General features: G+C 40.0%; 1 protein-coding gene across 1 annotated transcript; it reads left to right on the top strand.

Annotated features, from left to right (window-relative positions):
* Window positions 1–5,215: 5,215 nt before the first annotated feature.
* LOC110458919 lies at window positions 5,216–10,014 on the top strand. Its single transcript, XM_021510894.1, has 3 exons — window positions 5,216–5,396; window positions 7,268–7,423; window positions 9,718–10,014. The coding sequence occupies exons 1-3, from the start codon at window positions 5,345–5,347 to the stop codon at window positions 9,927–9,929; spliced, it is 420 nt and encodes a 139-aa protein (XP_021366569.1). The 5' UTR covers window positions 5,216–5,344; the 3' UTR covers window positions 9,930–10,014.
* Window positions 10,015–17,616: the final 7,602 nt, after the last annotated feature.

The raw sequence follows: 17,616 nt of genomic DNA, 5'->3' as shown, positions 1-17,616 counted from the left end.
CTGATAAGTTTTTTTGCAGTACACCAGTCTAGAGTGACGCAAATCTAGACCAGGGTGATAATAACCCAGATTAGGCTGATCATAATCTAGACCAGGGTGATAATAACCCAGATTAGGCTGATCATAATCATGACCAGTATGATCATAATCTACTCAGGGTGATCATAATCTAGACCAGTGTGATCATAGTCTAGACCAGGGTGATCATGTGATCATAATCTAGACCAGGGTGATCATAATCTAGACCAGGATGATCAAAATATAGACCATGGTGATCATAATCTAGACCAGTGTGATAATAATATATACCAGTGTGATCATAATCTATACCAGGGTGATCATATTCTAGACCAGGGTGATCATAGTCTAGACCAGTGTGATCATAATATAGATCAGGTTGCTCATAATCTAGACCAGAGTGATCATAATCTAGACCAGAGTGATCATGTGATCATAATCTAGACCAGGGTGATCATAATCTAGACCAGGATGATCAAAATATAGATCATGGTGATCATAATATATACCAGAGTGATCATAATCTAGACCAGGGTGATCATGTGATCATAATCCAGACCAGGATGATCATAATCTATACCAGGATGATCATAATCTAGACCATGGTGATCATAATCTAGACCAGAGTGATAATAATATATACCAGTGTGATCATAATCTATACCAGGGTGATCATATTCTAGACCAGGGTGATCATAATCTAGACCAGGTTGATCATACTCTAGACCAGTGTGATCATAATCTAGACCAATATCTGGGGTGATCATAATATAGACCAGGGTGATCATGATCTTGACCCATGTGATCATAATCTAGACCAGTGTGATCATAATCTATACCAGGGTGATCATATTCTATACCAGGGTGATCATAGTCTAGACCAGTATGATCACAATCTAGACCAGTGTGATCATAATCTAGACCAGGATGATCATAATCTAGACCAGTGTGATCATAATCTAGACCAGGGTGATCATATTCTAGACCAGGGTGATCATAATCTAGACCAGGTTGATCATACTCTAGACCAGGGTGATCATAATCTAGACCAGGGTGATTACAATCTAGACCAGGGTGATCACAATCTAGACCAGAATGATCAAAATCTAGACCAGGATGATCATACTCTAGACCAGGATGATCACAATCTAGACCAGGTTGTTTACAATCCAGACCAGGGTTATCACAATCTAGACCAGGATGATCATAATCTAGACTAGGATGATCACAATTTAGACCAGTGTGATCATAATCTAGACCAATATCTGGGGTGATCATAATATAGACCAGGGTGATCATGATCTTGACCCATGTGATCATAATCTAGACCAGTGTGATCATAATCTATACCAGGGTGATCATATTCTATACCAGGGTGATCATAGTCTAGACCAGTATGATCACAATCTAGACCAGTGTGATCATAATCTAGACCAGGATGATCATAATCTAGACCAGTGTGATCATAGTCTAGACCAGGGTGATCAAAATCTAGACCAGGATTATCAAAATCTAGACCAGGGTGATCATAATCTAGACAAAGGGTGTTCACAATGTAGACCAGAGTTATCATAATTTAGACCGGTGTGATCATAGTCTATACCAGTGTGATCACATTCTAGACCAGGGTGATCATAATCTAGACCAGTGTGATCATAATCTAGACCAGGGTGATCATAATCTAGACCAGTGTGATCATAGTCTAGACCAGTGTGATCATAATCTAGACCAGTGTGATCATAGTCTAGACCAGGGTGAACATAATCTAGACCAGGGTGATCAAAGTCTAGACCAGTGTGATCACAATCTAGACCAGTGTGATCATAGTCTAGACCAGTGTGATCATAATCTAGATCAGGGTGATCATAATCTAGACCAGTGTGATCAAAGTCTAGACCAGGGTGATTAAAGTCTAGACCAGGGTGATCACAATCTATACCAGGGTGATCATATTCTAGACCAAGGTGATCACAATCTAGACCAGTGTGATCATAATCTAGACCAGTGTGATCATAATCTATACCAGGGTGATCATAGTCTAGACCAGGGTGATCATAGTCTAGACCAGGGTGATCACAATCTAGACCAGTGTGATCATAATCTAGACCAGTGTGATCATGATCTAGACCAGTGTGATCATAGTCTAGACCAGGGTGATCATAATCTAGAACAGGTTGATCATAATCTAGACCAGGGTGATGTTCCACAACGTTACCTGCCTGGAACCACTCCCAGGTTTTCTCCATACTGTAACGCGCCTGTCGGTGAAGTCGAGATAGAATCTGGACTCGTCAGTAAAAGAAACGGTTTCCATTCCTGAAGAGTTGAAGTGCCGTGAGCTTGGGCCCAATCTAATCGGTCCCTAACATGGCGGGCAGTTAAGGGAACTCGTATTGCTGGTCTACGTGGCCTTAAACCAGCATCATGAAGACGGTTCCTAACTGTCTCAGTGGCTACCCGGGTACCAGAAGCATTTAGGAGGTCATTTCGTAAAGCTGTGACAGTCTGGAACCTGTGAAGCCGTGCCTGAATGAGCAAAAAACGGTCTTCGCACTGCGTTGTCGCCCTAGAACGACCTCCAGCATGAAGCCTGGAAAGGTTTCCGTTAGTTTGGAAACGATTCCACATTCTTGCCACCACACTTTGAGACACTTCAAGGTCTGCTGCAACCTGACGTTGAGACATGCTAGCTTGCAGCATCCCGATGCCCCTGTTCATTTCACCGTCATTAAACCGTTGTCTGGTTCGTCTTTTGCCATATTAAAACAAAAACACGCAAAGAATATTCATCAAATTGATTTCTTTAACAATTTGAACAACGCCTTACTTTGCCTAGCTTAGCTTTTGAAAGGGGCGTACACGTGAAAAAGCGTGCTGTTATGGTTGACTGAACACACGCACACAAGACGATTTAGAAGGCTAACATATTCGCCCAAAATATAGGTGATCCTTAGCAAAATGTGAGTAGTATATATTATATTTGAAATAAGTTTGTTTTTGTATCTTAATTTGCATACGATCTCTCTTGCCTAGTGCTAATTGTGACGCCATACTGTTCTTTTAAGGTCACGTGATATGTGCATAACCATATTCGCCTGTTGTCTCTATCGTAAATATAATGCAATGCTGAAGTTACGGGCTCAATGCATGGATGACGTGGCATGAATGCGGTATTCACGTGACGTTATGACTTGGGAATCCCCCGTCTCCATCCTAGGCTGAGACGAGGATATCTCACATTGCATCTATCCAGGGTAAGAGAAATACAAAAATATAATAAACTTCATTTATTTTACAACAATTTATCAATTATGAAATAAGTTTTTTAAACATATACTTATCACTCTTGTTGGTCCGAATGTTGGAGCGCAGGGTATCTGACTGTGGGAGGAAAACGGAGAATCCGGAGAAAACCCACGTGGTAGGGCAGGTGACCCCCCATTCCTTTTCACGTCTGATCGGGGAATCGCCTTGGTGAAAGTCAAGTGTGCTATCCACTGCGCCAACCGACCACCCTAAAGAGAAATATAGGATACAGCTGTATTCCCGTTTCCCGTTGAACACCGTGTACATTCCACGAGTTTCGCAGAATATCTATAATTTTCACGACTGCGAAGCACCAGTGAAAATATCGGTATATTTTGCCATACGAGTAAAATGTATATAATATTCAACGGAAAACCCATTAAATTGTCTATTTGTCTTCTTTTTTTTAATTGAAATGACGAAAATATTGCTGCGTCAAAAAGTGTGGGAATTAGTAGCGTTATTTTTGACGTTGCTCTTGACAACAGAGCTGTTCGCCTTTTTGTAAGGGAAACTCAACAAAATTCTACTGTTTTCTGCTATTTTCTGGCATGATCTGCTCACAAATTTGTTGTCGATCATTTAATTATGTTGATTAATAACTTAGTAAATATGCTTAAAATGTACAAAAATAACCACTTATTCTACCGTCGCTTCATCTGCAGATGCGACTTTGAATGCAGTAAATAGAAGAAAAACAATTGAATGGTCAGTACTGTACTGGACCTTATCACATGAGAAGATATGACAAGTCCTTCACTGCAGTGAAAAACCCCAGCTAAACTCCAGATAACATACCTACGGATACAGATTTCTCTGTCCATTCGTTCTCTGCAGAGTAGATATTTCGTAAAGAGGACGGAACACTTGAATTTCCAAGATGATATGTGATATTCCCGTTTATCCCCCCCCCCCAAAAAAAAAGCAAAAGGTTTGGGTCTTTCCGTCATTCTTATTAGGTTATCGAGAAACAGTCATGATGTCATGATGACGTTAACTCTAGGAGAGAAATTACCGGATGGCTTCCGATTGACGTTCGACGCCTCACGGAACCGGTAACCATATAGATGACACCCTGGTAAATACTAGCCGGAATATATATCGCTCGGCTGTATAGAGAACTTCTCTTAAGCTCGATCGGTTGAGCGTAAGACTAGTAAACCAGAGGTCCCGGGTTCGATTTAATTAATCATGCGCTCTGTTACATATATACCATAGAAAGGAAGGTATTTTCCCTGCAAAATGAATGTTTCAACAGTTGGTAAACTCAAAATTTGTTTTATACGTATTTAAAACCAAATGAGAACTATAAAGTAATCTTTGTTGCTTTGATCGTAATACCAAGGATTGAAATGCATAATTTAAACATAAATTATGATATTCATATCATCATAAATGTTAAAAACACGTTTTTCATCCTTAATTGATAAACAAATTGTGTATAGAGTTGCAGCCTTAATCGACAAAATCTTTACAAAAAAAATGTTGTCGGACTTTTTAAACTTGAATAATTCGTGTATGATTTTTTTAGAGACTGAAATAAACTTAAATGCAGACGAAGGCGTGAATATCAAACGGAATCTGTTGTGTGCCTGGGAGTGATTCAAGCCGTTATATATATATATCAACTATTAGATCACAATTACAATACTGGGTCGTATTTGTACCCCGGATTAAGCTGATCCGTATCTTTCCTATGGACATCTTACACGCTTAACGATCCGGCTCGTTTTAAATGGCTATAAATATGTCCAGACGTCCTTTTATCTAGCCGTATATCTAACTGTTCCGGGTGAGTAAATGTCTAACGATGCTGGCCCTAATCGTGGTAGGAATCACTCGCTAACAATACGGGTAGATTTGTCGCCTCAGGTGACAAGTACTCGGGTGTTAATTAGGTGTTTAACGCATAGGTGTGCTAGTCCAGGTATCGCACAGGGAGGTCCGTTATAACGTTACTATTTCTTGGAGGACGCGGATTTTGTTTCCCTGGAGAACGCGGATTTTGTTTTCCTGGAAAATGCGGATTTTGTTCACCGTTTTTATCATATCTACATTCTGGCGGAACATCAGTAAGTATCCACTTAACTCATGTTAACTCCGTTGTCGACGTCATACCATTAGTCTACGACTAATATTGACGCATACATCTACTGGTGTAAATGGTAAACACTCCCGGTCTGTAGCATGCGGGGCTGAATCACTTGTCAGTACGATACTGTTTTATGATGAAATAATTAATACTATCCAGTAACTCTGACATTCACTGGAATACAATTCCTGGACATACTTCAATCTATGTCACAACATGCATATGTATACATTTTTCTTCCCTGAAACTTATTAGGCAACATAACGTATGGAGGAGGTAAGATAGTTAGGCGAGGGTGGATATTGGATACAATGTAGAAACAGGGGGTATGATATAAAGATAGTTAGGCGAGGGTGGATATTGGATACAATATAGTAACAAGGGTTGTGATACAAAGATAGTTAGGCCAGGGGGATATTGGATACAATATAGTAACAAGGGGTGTGATACAAAGATAGTTAGGCGAGGGTGGATATTGGATACAATGTAGAAACAGGGGGTATGGTATAAAGATAGTTAGGCGAGGGTGGATATTGGACACAATATAGTAACAAGGGTTGTGATACAAAGATAGTTAGGCCAGGGGGATATTAGATACAATATAGTAACAAGGGGTGTGATACAAAGATAGTTAGGCAAGGGTGGATATTGGATACAATGTAGTAACAAGGGGAGTGATACAAAGATAGTTAGACGAGGGTGGATATTGGATACAATGTAGTAACAAGGGGCGTGATACAAAGATAGTTAGGCGAGGGTGGATATTGGATACAATATAGTAACAAGGGGTGTGATACAAAGATAGTTAGGCAAGGGTGGATATTGGATACAATGTAGTAACAAGGGGTGTGATACAAAAATATTAGGCGAGGGGGATACCCAATGTTTAAGGAGGAGTTGATGTCCGATAGCTAGGAACGACGGATAGATTATAGCTTTTTTTAGAAGATCCAATAATTATTAGATTCGATATATAATAGAAAGGAAGGCTTGGTATTTAATAGCGGTTAGGAGGGGTTGAAATAGTAGCTAGGAGGGTTGGATATTCAGCCATCAGGAGGGATGGATAATTAGTAGCTAGGAGGGATGGATATTCAATACTAAGTAGTAACGAGAGGTGAATACGTAATAGTTTGGTTTGGTTTGGTTTAGTATTGTTTAACGTCCTATCAACAGCTATGATCATTTAAAGACGGCCTCCCCTGTGTGCAAAATGCATGCGTTTAGTGTATGCATGTGTGTTTTGGGAGGCTGCAATATGTTCTGGATATGGAACTGATGCCGACTTTATAGTGCTACCTCACTGAAACATACTGCCGAAGACATCCAGCAGGACACCCCAACCGGTCACATTATACTGACAACGGGCGAACCAGTCGTCCCACTCCTAAATTGCTGAGCATTAAGCAGGAGTAGAAACTACCATTTTTACAGACTCTGGTATGTCTCTGCCAGGGGACAGAACCCAAAGCCTTCCTCACAGGGTCGAACGCTCAACTAAAGGCCAACAGTGAGGCATTGTCAAGAGAGATTAGGAAGAAGAAAGTTGTTTAGAAAGAAGAGAAAAGAAAATATCCCAAATTTAGTCGCCTTCAACGATCATGCAATGGGGGCAGCAGGTACAATTCTTACGCCCTACCTGCAGAGACAGAATACGTAATAATAAGGTTGGGTGGATATTGAATAGTTATGAGGGGTTGATATTCAGTAGTCATGAGTGTTTTTTATTCAATACTTACGAGGGTGAATTATTCAATTGTTATGAGGGGTGTTAATTACAGTACACTGTGTTTTTTTTAATATGTTAGATATTTACTTTGGTAATCAAAACTCGGCGAATTTATTCTTCAGGTACCACCAGTACGGTGTGTTGGGAGTGCACGTCTCTTGATGATGAATGGTGTACGGAACATTTTGTTGGGAAGGATCTCTCCCCATACACCGCCGAGACTGTCAACTGTACTGGAAGTTGTATGAAACTTGTGGCCATGGTGGATATCAATAAAAGCGAGTCTTCCCTTTTTCTTCATTCCGTTCCAAAAGCCAATGTGTATCGTTCCATTTGTATTTATGTCAATCTTAACGTCAAGTTGAAGTACAGACAGTCTTCTGACCTGAGAATTGGTTACACCAGCTCTGTTTGGACCCTTACTGATATGATAGGAGCAATGTTAGACGTTTTAGGGGCCTAGACCATTAACGCGTCTAATATTACTCACGAAATAGGTGTAAACATACTAATTGTAACATATTTTCGGGTCCCTGTGATTACCTCTCTATACTAACCAGGTTTGATAAGCTGACATTACATTTGTCATACTAGAAGTAGCAGCTTTTCTTGAGCAGTTGAGCACGAGCTCTTTTATATCGATTGAAGCAGAGGTCAGGGTCAATCCTCTAAATTCAGAAGTAATGTTCAGTTACGTTATCTGTACCTCTGGGATATCGTCATGACGAAATCGAAGGCTCTGTAAGCGCCTCCTTGTTGATGATTCAAGTAGACCAGTCTGATCATTTAAAGTACATCAAAATAATCGCACGACAGCTTAACGGTAAAATTGATCGGCTTTGAAGTCGGATGTCGCTCCTTTGTAATCTTCAAATGACAGGCATTAGCCAAGCGATTGCCAAGTTTTCCCACCAGCAACCAAACAAACAGCTAACTTCTTGTTTCGATTTTGTCATGACATATCCAGGGATGCAGATAACGTAACTGGACGTAACCCCTGGAATTTCGGGTATGCTCTGGGTTTACGTTACCCAGGTAAATAAAGCAGAAACATAAACAATTGATTCTGTGTAATATACATGTGATGATCTGACAGATTTTTGGTCGTTATGTTAACAAAATATCCAGTCCATTCTGTAAACATCGTCTCCTGACAGATGTTGCAGATCGCCGATTATTTTTGTCTCGCCGCCAGAAGTAGCAGAAGCAAGACTAAGATGTAGCTTTTCCGGCGATGGCGTCAGCATTAAGTTTTTGCGTTTAACTTAGTTTCACTAAAAGTATAAGCGCTAGACCAACCAAACTTAGACCATAGATGCATCTTAGGTAGTACATATAAACCCATGCATCAAATGCTGGATGTGGCCTACCTTTCATGGTCCATTGACTTTGTCAGCATCTCCATCAACATTAAGTTTTTGCGTTAGTTAGTTTCTATGATATGTGCATTGATGGTCAAAGTGGGGCATAGGCGAGACATATCAATCCGAATGGCTTGTGTTGTGTTTCAATGTTAAGCATCTACACTCTTTTCATTAAAAATACATAGGTTGGTGTAAGGGAGATAGCCAACTTTACGTAGAGTTGTCCCCCTTACACCACACTGATATCAATGGAGAGTCTTTCACCAACACATGTCTGTATATATGTGTGTCAATATCATGTTTACGTTGTTAAATCACAGACTTGGATATCTAGTTAATGTTGATAGACACTGTTCGATATTGTTTTATGATCCCAGGCAATTTATTTTTTCGTTAAAGCAAAATATTCTCAGTGTAACCACTTGTTAAAACAACTTCTGTATCAATATTGAATAAATTGTTCAATTTGAAAGATTTTAATATCTGATATCAGTTCTAAAACCACGTCATACACATTATAAATCAACTTTTTTTAATAATACAGTATGTTATAAGACTACAGTTGGCACAGCTATAGATAACACTATTAACTGTGGGTCATACCAAACACATGTTTATCGGGGACAGAGAAAGTGGACACCTGGTGGGCTGTAGTACAATGAAGTGTACATGTGTGTGCACAGGGACATGATAATTGGTTACAGCTTTATTTGGACCAAAACTAAGGTGTTCAGAGTAATTGTACACGTGTTAGGGATTAAGATTAATTATTCTGTAAAAAAAAGACGACCCCAATAATGACAATATACTAAAACGTGTAAAGTTACTCTAAACACCTTAGCTTAGGTCCAAATATAGATATAACAAATTCTCAGGTCCCTGTGCATGTGTGTATACATGTACGTGTAACATTTAGTCTACAGCGCATTGTACCATCATTGAGGGGACATTTTAACTGTTAATCTAAACCCCTAAAATATCAAATAATACTACCTATATGTCAGGATAATAAGCTTGAATCATTTGAACAATTACAAGTGAACTCTAGTATGATACTGGTTACATGGTCGAGCTCTTGAACTTTGTACACTAAAATTGTCACCCATAATCGATGTTATCAGAAACTACAAAGCTATCGGGTAAGAGGTCAAAAGAGGGTTAAGTGTTTCCGTGGTGATAGTGCTGACGTGTCTGTCTTATCTCCACAGGGTTCTATGTAAGGACATGTGACGTAACAGATGGTGTTCCTGGCACGTGCCAAACCGGAAGTCATGTGCTTGGAATTCCAAGGAGTACGATATGCGTCTGTCCGACCGACCGATGTAACAAGGCACCGAGACAACACAACGGACCGACAGACACCCTTATTACACTTCTGTTTGAAATTCAAATAATCATTTTCTGGACCAACAAAACGTGACGGACTTTCATGTTATGTGAAAATGTCTCATATAAATGTGTTTATTTATATTTTATAACGTTGAACTAAAATTTGTTTTCATGATTATGATGTCTTTCTTTGTCATTTACTTATTGGATCAAAACCATGCAGACTATACAGTTTTATTTTTGTGCGCGTCAATCCGTTTGAAAATCCTTGATCCGCATCTCAGTACTGGGGTTATGATGTAATATGTCGAATTGGCACCGAAAAGGGCACACAAAACATTCTCAAAATAAGTTTAAGAACAAGAAATAGTTTCTCATGGAGAAGAACAAAATGAAATGCCACGTGACCATCCCTTATATTTAAGGGGGGTTATCCGAAACCACAATGCAAGAGAATATATCGGCGGTATATTCAAATATATCTCCATTTTTTTCTATTTCATATTTTGTTTAAGTAACTATAGTAAACATGTTTCATCTACTGCGTACATTCCTGTTGAGTTTTTCAACGGCGATGACAGTCAAAAGTAAGTTTATGCTACATGATGTTATAGTCCGGCCAATTTAACATTTTGAGGTAAATATATGTTAAAATTATGAAAATCAATATTGGAGTTCAAGATTAATATCTTGCAGGTAACAATATATTACATTATAATGTTGTATATACCAAAAAAAGAAACAGTAATTAAATGTTCACCCCTACCCCCTTATAACGTTACTTCTTTATTGTGTGTTATTGGGTAAGGTTGATCGCATATATTTTGCCTTTCCCCCATAATATAGAGCTTAAAACTTTTTATATGATGTACTTGAAATGCTATCAAGTAATAAAACTCGCTTGAAAACTCTTTTGCATTTTTGGCAAGGTTGAGTCCTTTTTTCAGCTAAATTGACCAGCCTATTAAGACATTTTCAGCTTACTTCTGCTTCACACAGCCCGGATTACTCCGTACCGTACGATGCGGGGTCCCCGATGTGGGTCGAGGCATACCAACAGCCAATGCATGAAGCCCTACAAGACGCTCCACAATAGCATTGTCAACGCTAAGGATCAAACACCTCAACAACACCTCGTAGAATACGTACACACAGTTGGATGCATGAACTGCAACGCATCGTATGTCGGAGAAACTGGTTAAAGCGATTTGGGGTCCGACATGGTGAACACCGGAAACAAGGAATCCCAACTCATCCGATCAGAATGCAAGCAGTCGGAGTCACAAATCAATAAATAGACAAGCACAGACAAAATGCCACACAGACAAAGCATGTGGTTGACTAGGATAACTCCAAAGTGTTGGACAGAAAGCAACCTGTTCAAATGACAGTTAACGGTGAATAGAAATGAGGGGGCTCAAAGCCTCATCTCTGACCATGTATACTGTGTGTGCAAACACTTACGGTGTAGCCAGTTGACCTGTCTAATTGATCGTCATTTAGTATACTTATAACAACTAAGTGTATAAACACTTACAGTGTAGCCGAGTTGACCTGTCTAATTGATCGTCATTTCGTATACTTATAACAACTAAGTGTATAAACGCTTACAGCGTAGCCGAGTTGACTTGTCGATTGTATTGCTATCTCGTACATACTTTACACCTTGATGTTTGATAAGGTGACACGAGTACATATCGACGTCATGATGTCATACTAATCATCGAAAAGTCACACACGAACGGTTCACTGGTTGTGCTATATATAATGATACATATAAACGTGTATACAATCTATATTTACCAACCCGAAGAGATTAAGACTTTATTTCTGGTTGAATGTCACTGTTTCTCAAATTGTACTTATTTATTATTATTTTTATATATTGTTTGGTTTGTTTGTGTATTACGTCCTATTAACAGCTATGGTCAGTTAAGGACGTGCCAGGTTTTGGTGGTAGAGGAAAGCCGGAGTTCCCGGAAAAAACCCACAGACCTACGGCCAGTAACTGCATGGCGACTACCCCACGCAGGTCTCGAACCCGTGACCCAGTTGTGGAGGGCTAGTGGTAGCAAAATGTCAGATGTCTTAACCACTTGGCCACCGCAGCCCCTTTTTATCCTACTGATACTCATAAATTGCACACCACGAAATACACACGTACAAATACACCCTAACACACATGCAATGCACACAAACATGTACACCAAATATTATAATCTAGTTATTTTATAAAGCGGAAATACTGCTCTGGCCCAATAAGACACTGACCTATATATATAACAGTTTAAAACTGTCATATTTCATACATTCTTTATAAGATAGTATACTAAGCTATTGTGTCTGAACATATGTGTACAGAATTCTCCCAAAGCTGTACGTACGTGGACTAGAGCTCACTGTATCAAACAGTACATGGCTTCCTAATCATCCTTTGTAGCAGACATACGGACCATTTGAACTTCACACTGATAAAAGTGTAATTATCACTGTTACACGTTTGCATGTCAAGTCAGTACATGGCTGAGTAAGCTGATTTTTTTAATAGAATGTTGCCGTTTCTTCACTGCTGAGGTAGGCCCGGGGTGTCAATCCTGACCTCATTTTGTTGCTGAGGCGGTTTGGAGGGGTGGGGAAGGTTTCTTCTCGGATACACGTAGGATCGAGTATGCAGTAGGGTGGTCGTCTCGTCTGTCTATTTCGGCTACTGTGGAAGGTGGCAGCAAAAATTAACCTTTAGGATGCTAACGCAGTCTTACAATTATATAGAAATGTTCATATTTTTCTTCCAGGTACTGAAAGTGAAGTGGCGTCAATCGAATCGGATAATACTTCCTGGAATATGTGTTCAGGTGAAATATTTGAAAGAGTAATTCGACGTTGCAAACGAGAACTTAATCACAGAGGTTACGGTAAAGACTAGAAGACTAAACATCTGACACGAGCAGACTAAACATCTGATACGAACAGACTACGTAGCTGACCCTGGCAGACTACACAGTTCACACTAACAGACTAAACATCAGACACTAACAGACTACACAGTTCACACTAACAAACTACACAGTTCACACTTACAGACTAAACATCTAATACGAACAGACTACGTAGCTGACCCTGGCAGACTACACAGTTCACAATAACAGACTACACATCAGACACTAGCAGACTACACAGTTCACGCTAACAGACTACACAGTTAACACTAACCGAAAACACAGTTCACACTAACAAACTACACGGTTCACACTTACAGACTAAACAGCTGACACAAACAGACTACACAGCTCTCACTTACAGACTACACAGCAGACACCAACAGACTACACAGTTCACAATAACAGACTACACATCAGACACTAACAGACTACACAGTTCACACTAACAGACTACACAGTTAACACTAACAGAAAACACAGTTCACACTTACAGACTACACAGCAGACACTAACAGACTACACAGTTCACACTAACAGACTACACAGTTCACACTAACAGACAACATAGTTTACACTAACAAACTACACAGCTCACACTAACAGACTACACAGTTCACACTAACAGACTACACAGACTACACAGCTGACACCTAATAGACTACACAGCTCATACTAACAGACTTCTCAGTTCACACTAACAGACTCCACAGCTCACACTTACAGACACTTACAGACTACCCAGCAGACACTAACAGACAACACCGCTCCCACTTACAGACTAAACAGCTGATACTAAAAGACTACACAGCTCATACTAACAGACTTCTCAGTTCACACTAACAGACTCCACAGCTCACACTTAAAGACTACACAGTTCACATAAACAGACTACACAGTAAACACTAACAGACTACTCATCAGACACTATCCGCCTACACCGTTCACACTACCAGACTACACAGTTAACACTAACAGACAACACAGCTCAAACTTACAGACTTCACAGCTCACACTTATAAACTACAGAGCTGACACTAACAGCCTTCACAACTGACACTAACGTTCAGGTGAAATATTTGAAAGAGTAATTCGACGTTGCAAACGAGAACTTAATCGTAGTCTGTTAGTGTTTACTGTGTAGTCTGTTTGTGTCTGCTGTGTAGTTTGTAAGTGTAAGCTGTGTAGTCTGTTTAGTGTCAGTTGTGGAGTCTGTTATAGTGTTAGTGGTGTAGTCTGTTATAATGTCAGTGGTGTAGTCTGTTATATAGTGTTAGTTGTGGAGTCTGTTATAGTGTGAGATGTTTAGTCTGTAAGGGTGTGCTGTGTTGGCTGTTAGTGTCAGCTAGTGTCTGCTGTGTTGTCTGTAAGTGTGAGCTGTGGAGTCTGTTAGTGTCTTCTGGGTAGTCTATTAGTGTCAGTTGTGTAGCCTGTTAAAGAGTCCGATGTGTAGTCTGTTATATAGGGTTAGTTGTGTAGTCTATTATAGTATTAGTTGTGTAGTCTGTGTAGTCTGTTCGTGTCAGCTATGTAGTCTGTTCCTTTCAGATGTTTAGTCTGCTAGTCTTTACCGTAACCTCTGTGATTAAGTTCTCGTTTGCAACGTCTAATTACTCTTACAAACAGCTCAACACTAACAGACAAAACAGTTGACACTAACAGAATAGTTTACACTAACAAACTATGTGAGCTGTGTAGTATGTTAGTGTTAGCAGTGTCGTGTGTTAGTGTGAACTGTATAGTCTGTTAGTGTCCTTTGTGAAGTCTGTTAATGTGAACTGTGGAGTCTGTAAGTATCAGCTGTGTAGTCTATTAGTGTCAGCTGTGTAGTATGTTAGTGTCAGCTGATTAGTCTGTTTGTGTGAGCTGTGTAGTATGTTAGTGTTAGCAGTGTAGTGTGTTTGTGTGAACTGTGTAGTGTGTGAGTTGTGTAGTCTTTTATAGTGTTAGTTGTCTAGTCTGTTAGTGTGCGCTATGTAGTCTGTTCCTTTCAGATGTTTAGTCTTCTAGTCTTTACCGTAACCTCTGTGATTAAGTTACACTAACAGACTACTCATCAGACACTATCCGCCTACACCGTTCACACTACCAGACTACACAACTGACAATAACAGACAACACAGATCACACTTACAGACTACACAGTTCACATTAACAGACTTCACAACTGACACTAACAGACTACACAGTTCACATTAACAGCCTACACAGCAGACACTAACAGACTACACAGCTGACACTAACAGACTAAACAGCTGACACTTACCGACTACACAGCTCACACTAACAGACTACACAGCTGACACGAACAGACTACACAGTTCATACTTATAGGCTACACAGCTGACACTACCAGACTACACAGCTCACACTTACAGACTACACAGTTCACATTAACAGACTACACAGCTGACACTAACAGACTACACAGCTGACACTAACAGCCTACACAGCTGACACGAACAGACTACACAGTTCATACTTATAGGCTACACAGCTGACACTACCAGACTACACAGCTCACACTAACAGACTACACAGATGACACGAACAGACTACACAGTTCATACTTATAGGCTACACAGCTGACACTACCAGACTACACAGCTCACACTAACAGACTACACAGATGACACGAACAGACTACACAGTTCATACTTATAGGCTACACAGCTGACACTACCAGACTACACAGCTCACACTAACAGACTACACAGCTGACACGAACAGACTACACAGTTCATACTAATAGACTACACAGCTGACACTACCAGACTACACAGCAGACACTAACAGACTACACAACTCACACTAACAGACTACACTGCCAGGGTCAGCTATGTAGTCTGTTCCTTTCAGATGTTTAGTCTGCTCGTGTCAGATGTTTAGTCTGCTAGTCTTTACCGTAACCTCTGTGATTAAGTTCTCGTTTGCAACGTCTAATTACTCTTACAAACAGCTCACACTTACAGACTACACAGCTCATACTAACAGACTACACAGCTCACACTTACAAACTACAGAGCTGACACTAACAGACTACATAGCTCACACTAACAGACTACACAACTAACACTATAACAGACTACACAACTGACACTATAACAGACTACACAACTAACACTAACAGACTAAACAGCTCACACTTACAGACTACACAGCCCACACTTACAGACTACACAGCTCACACTAACAGACTACACAGCTGACACTGGCAGACTACACAGCTGACACTAACAGACTAAACAGCTGACACAAACAGACTACACAACTAACACAATATAATAGACTACACAACTGACAATAACAGACTACACAGCGCACACTTACAGACTACACAGCTCATACTAACAGACTACACAGCTCAGACTTACAAACTACAGCGCCCCCCCCAACAGACTGCATAGCTCACACTTACAGACTACACAGCTCAAACGTACAGACTAAACAGCAGACACTAACACACTACACAGCTCACACTAACAGACTACCCTAAACAGCCGACACTAATAGACTACACAACTTACACTATAACAGACTACACAAATAACACTATAACAGACTACACAACTGCCACTATAACAGACTACACAACCAGACTACACAACTAACACTATATAACAGACTACATAACTGACAATAACAGACTACACAGATCACACTTACAGACTACACAGCCGACACTTACAGACTACACAGATACTAACAGACTACACAGCTGATACTTACAGACTACACAGCTCACGCTAACAGACTACAGAGCTGACACTTACAGAATAAACAGCTGACACTAACAGACTAAACAGCTGACACTTAGCGACTACACAGCTCACACTAACAGACTACCCTAAACAGCCGACACTAATAGACTACACAACTTACACTATAACAGACCACACAACTAACACTAACAGACTAAACAGCCCACACTTACAGACTACACAGCTTATACTTACAGACTACACAACTGATACTTCCAGAATACACTGACACTAACAGACTACACAGCTAACTAACACTAACAGACTAAACAGCCCACACTTACAGACTACAAAGCTCACACTAACAGACTACAGAGCTCACACTTACAGACTAAACAGCTCACCCTAGCTGACACTAACAGACTACTCAGCTCACACTAACAGACTCCACAACTAACACTATAACAGACTAAACAACTAACACTATAACAGACTGCACAACTAACACTATAACAGACTAAACAACTAACACTATAACAGACTACATAGCTCACACTAACAGACTACACAGCTAACACTAACAGACTACACAACTCACACTAACAGACTACACAACAAACACTATAACAGTCTACACAACTGACAATAACAGACGACACAGCTCACACTTACAGACTAAACAGCTCACACTTACAGACTAAACAGATGACACTAACAGACTACACAGCTAACTAACACTAACAGACTAAACAGCCCACACTTACAGACTACAAAGCTCACACTCACAGACTACACAGCTCACACTGACAGACTACACAGCTCAAACTTACAGACCACACAGCTCAAACTTACAGACTACAGCTCACACTTACAGACTAAACAGCTCACACTTACAGACTAAACATCTGACACTAACAGACTACACAGCTGATACTTACAGACTACACAGCTCATACTAACAGACTACACAGCTGATACTTACAGACTACACAACTGATACTTACAGACTACACAACTGACACTAACTACACAGCAGACACAAACAGAATAAACAGCTGAAACAAACAGACTACACAACTGACACTATAACAGACTACACACTACACAGCTCACACTAACAAACTACAGAGCTCACACTAAC

Source organism: Mizuhopecten yessoensis, unplaced genomic scaffold (genome assembly GCF_002113885.1).
Source record: "Mizuhopecten yessoensis strain PY_sf001 unplaced genomic scaffold, ASM211388v2 scaffold9847, whole genome shotgun sequence".
In the NCBI taxonomy this organism is placed as follows: domain Eukaryota; kingdom Metazoa; phylum Mollusca; class Bivalvia; order Pectinida; family Pectinidae; genus Mizuhopecten; species Mizuhopecten yessoensis.
This window is presented reverse-complemented; position numbering and strand designations above follow the sequence as displayed.